Source organism: Medicago sativa, chromosome 6 (genome assembly GCF_051527215.1).
Source record: "Medicago sativa cultivar Bolivia chromosome 6, Bolivia_mono, whole genome shotgun sequence".
Classification (NCBI taxonomy): Eukaryota; Viridiplantae; Streptophyta; class Magnoliopsida; order Fabales; family Fabaceae; genus Medicago; species Medicago sativa.
The window spans coordinates 11,510,934-11,517,235 of NC_140754.1; the positions used below are offsets into that span (position 1 = coordinate 11,510,934).

Genomic DNA, 6,302 nt, shown 5'->3' on the forward strand with positions numbered 1-6,302 from the left:
CTCCAAGGATTAAATGGTTATTGATCGTACCTGATCAGAAGGTGACTGTCGGTGCTTTGAATGCGGTGGTTTAGACGGTGGTGGAATACGTCAGAATGCTTCTTGGAGGGAATGGGGGGTCTGTACTTGCAGGCACTCCGACGCTCAAGTCAGTAGAGATCAGAGAGTGAGGGTTTAGAAGGAGAGATAGATTCTACCTGGGGACTGCAGTGAGTCCCCTATTTATAAAGGTGGAAGGCTGCAGAGCCGTTGTAATGGCACACCTGGCTCTGGCGGTTACAAAATCGTGGGAAGTGTAACCGCCAGAGAGTTTATTGCGGGAACGTGCAGAGAGACATTGTGACTTGTTTGAACCGGTCTCGCTCGCTCCGTGCACCTCCCTCGCGGGGAGGGGGTGTGTCGCAAGTAACGTTGCCAAACATGGTGCTTGGGCTTTGGATTGTATTGGGCCTAAGTAAATGGGCTAAAGGTCCTTTTGGCCGGTCTAGAACAGTTATCATAGATATCCAATTTTATCATTATTTATTTATTTATTTATTTTAATTTAATAAATTAATGTAGAGTAAAATTACGAAAAAAACCCTTATAGGACCACCGTTGTTTCTAATTTGAACATACATAATCCAGTCCAAATAAATTTAATTTTGTCTTCTTTCTTTATTCTCTTTTTCCGTACACATCATAAAAATTGTTGCATACACTCTTTTCTTCCTCACTCTATAAATACCTTCAACACACACACACACTGCGTGAAGAAGAAGAAGAAACTCTAATCTTTCTTCACATTTCCATTTTCTTCACAGATCAAGTAAGTTCTCATCACTACCTTTCTTTAACATTTCTTATTTATCACTTCAAAATCTCATTTCATAGTTTTTCCATGCATTTTGCAGGTAACTTGTCAACCTTTGCTGATTTTCTTTGTTCAAAGAGTGAGTAACCTTTGTTAAGCTATTTCATTTTAGTGTTTTTCTTTTTCACTCTGTTTTTTTATTTATTGAATGAAAAATGGGTTCTTTGTTGAACTTAAAGTTTTGATTTTTATGTGTTTAAATCAACTTTTATGAAGTGTTATTTAGTATTTGAAGCTGTTGTGTTCTTTTACTTCATTTATTTGCAATACAAGTTCTAACATTGTGTATGTGTAATGTGTGATGTCGCTGTTTTTGGGAGTTTATTTTGTTCTTTTGAGAAATTGCTTGCTAATGTGTGCATGTATTTGTGTTGTCATCGTTTGGAATTTTAGTGTGGTGGTCTCTGAACCACCGACACTTCTGATTGAAGGTGTGTCCAGATGCCAGTATCCAACACCAACACAGCACGGACACATGTGACTACTTTGAACCGTGTCATTTTTTTCAAATTATCGTTGTCAATGTGTCAGTGGCCGTGTTGTGTTCGGTGTCCAAGTCTGTGTTCATGCTTCATTGGTGTTAGTTCATACATTTTGCAAGTACCTTAGAAGCTTTGGTGATTTTCTTTCCTTTCATTTCTTCTTTTAGTAAGTGAGAAATTGCTTGCTAACTTGTGTGTGTCTGTGTTGTCATTGTTTTTGGGAGTTTTTTCACTCACCATTGATAACCCATTGGAATCTAGTAACAGGTTTTATTCAAAGAATTTGACATTTGAACTGTTTGTTGAAATGTTTCTTCAAACTGTTTGTATTGATTCAAATATGCATTTTGTGGTTACTTCTAGGAAGTGGGATTACAATTTCATTTTTTATGTAGGGAACAGTAGTCACATGAACTAATTTTATAAAATTATAAGTATACATGATGTAGAGAGTCACACATTGGATAGTAATATGGTCTAAATAGTGGTTATATGTTTTATTTTATCTTCAACCTTACAAGTTGAGAGCAATGTAGGAGTTCCAAAATAGACTTCCAAAGTAGACATTACCCTTTAAAAGGTTTGAGGAGTGAGATATTTAGGACTTCCAAAGTCGACAGGAATCGAGAGCAGAGACAGAAATCCATGTGCAACATCAATCTCAACATTGTTGGGCTTGCATTGCTTTATCAGTGGTTTCTGATGTATAGGCGGATTTGCCTATTGCATTTATTCATCTCACAATTAAGTTATAGTATTCAATGTTGATAACATTCTGATTTCAATGTTGATAACTGGATTGATATAGGCTGACATGCTTTATATGTTTAATTATATGAAATAACTACTCACTTACTTTGACATATGAAATGAGATTTACCCTTTACTAGAATTTGGGTGTAGTTAAAATTCTGAAGAAATTTATATATCATGCTTGTAAGTTGTAATGGTTGCTGAAGATAGTATTGTTGGGAGTGAAGAGAAAAATTCTATTACCTTCAAAATTGTTTTCATTGAATCTATCATTGGAAAGTACTTGTATATGGAACTCCTAGTGCTAAACCACATACTTTAGCCATCACATTAAAATAAATTAACCACACTATATTGTATTGATTTTTTTTCATATTTGGATTTGATGTTTTTAGCAGGTTATAATGGCAGGTTCACACACCAAGATTTTAAACTTACTCTCATTTGTTGCCTTCATCATCATGTTCACCGCACAAGATACAGCTATCAGTAATGGCCACACTGTCGCAATTTACATTGCATTCATGACATCTGTGTCAGCCGCATTGATCTTTATTGGCATCATTGTATCACCCCTTAAGGTCCTTGGTGTATCATCACCCTATGAGTACAACAAAGATTTCAAGAGGTGGTTATCATGGAAATTTGGTATTCTCTGCCTTTTCTTGTCAATGGTTGCCCTTGGTGTTATGTTGTTCCAGAACCGAACGAGTACATTGGAACCACTGAAGAGAAATCTTTTCTTGTGGATGGTCCCCCTTAGTGTTATGCTGTTTCAGATCCTTGTAAGTTCTCATTAGTCTCACTAGCTTTCTTTTTCACTCATTCATCCAACATTTGTTTATCGATACACACACTTCAAAATCTGACTTTACTTTATTTGTTGTTTCTGGTCTTCTAAGGGTTTGATTTAGAATCTGTGAGGGTTTATTTAGGCTTAGTTTTGCAACGTAAGCTTTCTGAAACCTAAAACCTAAATTGATATAATCATTCATTCAAATTCCAAAATAAATTTTAAAGACTGTTCTGTTCTTCTCTTGCTAATTGTTGTAATGTTAAAATTGGAAGTTAAAAGCATATTGAGTTGTATATTAGAGAATATTGTAGATTTTTTTGTGTAATCTTGTATGTTTTGGAATTGTGTTTGGCTTCCTTGCAACAATTCCAAGAATGCTCTGGTCAGTTTTGTTCAATTGTTATTGAAGAATAGAAATGTGCTCTTATGGTTTCCAAGTTGTACGATTGGTGATAGGATATTGTAATATCTCTGGAACACAATTTGGCATTGTTGGAATAAAGTTCTATAAGCTTTTGTGTGGGATGGTACGAGTTGAGAATTATTCAGAGTTCAGACAGATAATGAAAAATAATGAGTGAATGTGAATTCTTTTTGTCTGTTGTTTCATGTCATCTTGCTTAAGAGTATGATCTTTAGAATCTAATATCATTGATAACTGATGTTCACTCGCTGTCACAGGAGGTAGAGAGAATTTTTCCTTCAATGCGCAACAAAGCTGGAAACTTGTGTGATGTGAAGCATCATGAGTTATTGACTAACAACCATGAGAAGCTTTTGAAGGAAGATTGGGAGTTTGAAAGAAGGATGATATTTGCAGATTTGGAGGTGGCAACTATGTTTATGTGCATCGCATTTTATCTCGCTTTCAGTATGCGTAAACAAGCTCCTTCTTTCCTTATGGTGACCCTTGTGCTCGCATGCATCACATCGTTCACATCTGTTTTGATTTTTACTGTGATCATTGCATTGGGTATCACAAAAGGTACCTTGAGGAAGTTGCATATGAGATGCGGCCATGTTACGAGCTATCTATTGACATTGGCATTGCTGGTCTTTGCGTTCATTGTTATGTCATTCCAGAATTCAAAGGGCACCGTGGGATGAGATACCATTGTTATTCATGTAGTGATGATGCTTATGTTCTTGTTATAGGTTCCTTAATATCTAGTATGATAACCTTTTGCCTGTAATATTGACTTGAAGAAAGAATCCTAGTAATGGTTTAAGTTAGCATGGATGTTTAAATCTGTAGTATTTTGTGACTGGCAATATGATTTGTACATGTTAAAACAGTCGTATGAATTGGTGTGCCTATGTGTTTTGAATGTTTTGTTCCAATCTTAGAGTAGGATTCAAGTTAAGTGAATTTGTATTATTATAGAGTTTTCTTTGACCATTTGATATTGTGTGTAATGCATGAGTTCTATGTAATATGGTTACTGTGAGCCACTGAGCCTTAATTATATCTACGACTGTAATGAGTAATGTTTGAAGCTATATAAGCAACTGTAATGAGTAATTTTTTAAGCTATTTTTGATCTATTAAATGAGTAATTAGAAGCAGCTGAAGAAACTTAATTCATTCAGTTCAATATGAGTTACAAATATGAAGCACGAACTCTTTGGATTAGGCGTGTCTTGGTGTCGGACACACATTGGTATCACACACCGACACATAATTACATTGAATTACGTTATTTTCTCAAATTATTATCGGTGTTGGCATGTCAATATCGGTGTTGTGTCCAATACCTGTGTCTATATCCGTGCTTCATAGTACTTACAATGATTCCATGAGTGGTTCTCATGCCAATTTAGAGAGTGCAAAAATATATCAAGTATTAACGCCTAAAGCTACTTTATAAGCTGTCTACACAAGCTACTTTACAAGTCCTAGAAAAAACTAAACACATTGAATAAGCTTGAAATTCTGTACACTGGTTCTCATAACAAATTCTGCAATATGCTCCTACACATTCCAATTTTGAGCTGATACATTGGGCAATCTCTTTCTCTCAGTCTGATTCTGCCAAGAGAATTAAGCAAGCTATAATTAATAAGGGAATTTGTAAGTGCATGAAAAATTGGAAATTTCAATGTAGTAATATCAACAACAATTTCAAGGGTCTCGACCAATTACTATGTTTTGAATACTTTTTATTATGGCCCTTTTGCTTGTCAATAATATAACATCATTTAAATAAAATTTAAATAAAATACTAATTTTATTATTCTTTGTGTTGAATATATACCGTATATAACTACTAACTCATCTTGAAATATTATGTCAAGTATAAGAGTGTCATTGGAGATCACCACGAGAGTGACATTAGAACTCTCCCTTATTAAAAGGATTGACTAGTGATGACCGGCGCATCAAACAATATTGGATATTTACCAAAGAGAAATGCTATAAACATTATCTTTCTAACAGTCTTATGGCTAAAAACATTATCATGCTCCGAAAAAATAGTCAATTTTAATTAATGAGCTAAAAACATAGCACACGAGTCTTATGGCTGAATTATCTTTTCTTAAAATTCTCGTGTCAATTTTAAAGAAAATCTAAAATCATTTGACGACATTGAGAATTATAGAAATTAGTTTTCTTTTAATAAAAGCGGCTTACATGTTAGTTTTAATGCAACTCAATGACATGTCTAATAATGTTGGTTTTTTCTTAAAAATGGTTTTTTTCTTAAAAATTTACATAGATGATTTATTATATCTCAAATTTCAATCTAATGGTGAGTTTATTAAAACATGTATCTTATAAGAAGTTATTAAGAGATGTAAAGTTGAACTCATTGGGTTGACATGTTGGTATTGTTTGGACTTTTGAAACATGTTTCTTTCAAAGTCTCTGATTTGATTCTCTCCGATATCAATTTTGATACTTCGTTTGATTTTTTTCAAAGAAAAAAATGTAAAATTGACATAGATGGTTTTTCTTTGTTATGTCCCAAAGTCCAAGAGTAAAAAAGAAATGAGTTGTACCTCCACTGCACAGATGAAATCGTTAAATAAATATAGAGTCGGTATATTTTTTTTCTTCTAAATTTTTATTTGAAGATGAAGTGCCAAGTATATATGCACTTATTATTATTAATAATACTCCATCTGTTTTAAAATAAGTGTCGTTTTAGTAAAAAATAAAAAATTACTTCAAAATGAATTTCACTTTCAGTTGCCAATGCAATAATAATTTTTTTTTTCAATTGTACCCTTCAATTAATACTATATACACTTTTTCCAAAGTATTATTTTTTCTTTAATGAAAAACAAACAATAGTTGATTAGGATAATTTAGTAAAATAACATCTTTTTTTTTTATTAATACATTTCTTAATATGTGTGTAAAAACCTTAAACGACATTCATTTTGAGACGGATGGAGTATGAATCGAAGTACCGTA

At 33.4% G+C, this 6,302-nt stretch overlaps 1 protein-coding gene across 1 annotated transcript; it reads left to right on the forward strand.

The window, feature by feature from the left end:
- The first annotated feature begins 738 nt into the window (after positions 1-738).
- On the forward strand, positions 739-4,350 carry LOC146912827 (uncharacterized). Its single transcript, XM_085716161.1, has 4 exons — positions 739-808; positions 894-932; positions 2,487-2,873; positions 3,566-4,350. The coding sequence occupies exons 3-4, from the start codon at positions 2,493-2,495 to the stop codon at positions 3,989-3,991; spliced, it is 807 nt and encodes a 268-aa protein (XP_085572287.1). The 5' UTR covers positions 739-808; positions 894-932; positions 2,487-2,492; the 3' UTR covers positions 3,992-4,350.
- The last annotated feature ends 1,952 nt before the right edge of the window (positions 4,351-6,302 follow it).

What these genes read in the sequence shown, in the direction of transcription:
- LOC146912827 (XM_085716161.1), top strand. Translation starts at nt 2,493, where the DNA reads ATGGCAGGTTCACACACCAAGATTTTAAACTTACTCTCATTTGTTGCC. An exon ending in TTATGCTGTTTCAGATCCTT is followed by an intron (nt 2,874 to 3,565) that starts GTAAGTTCTCAT and finishes TCGCTGTCACAG; the next exon opens with GAGGTAGAGAGAATTTTTCC.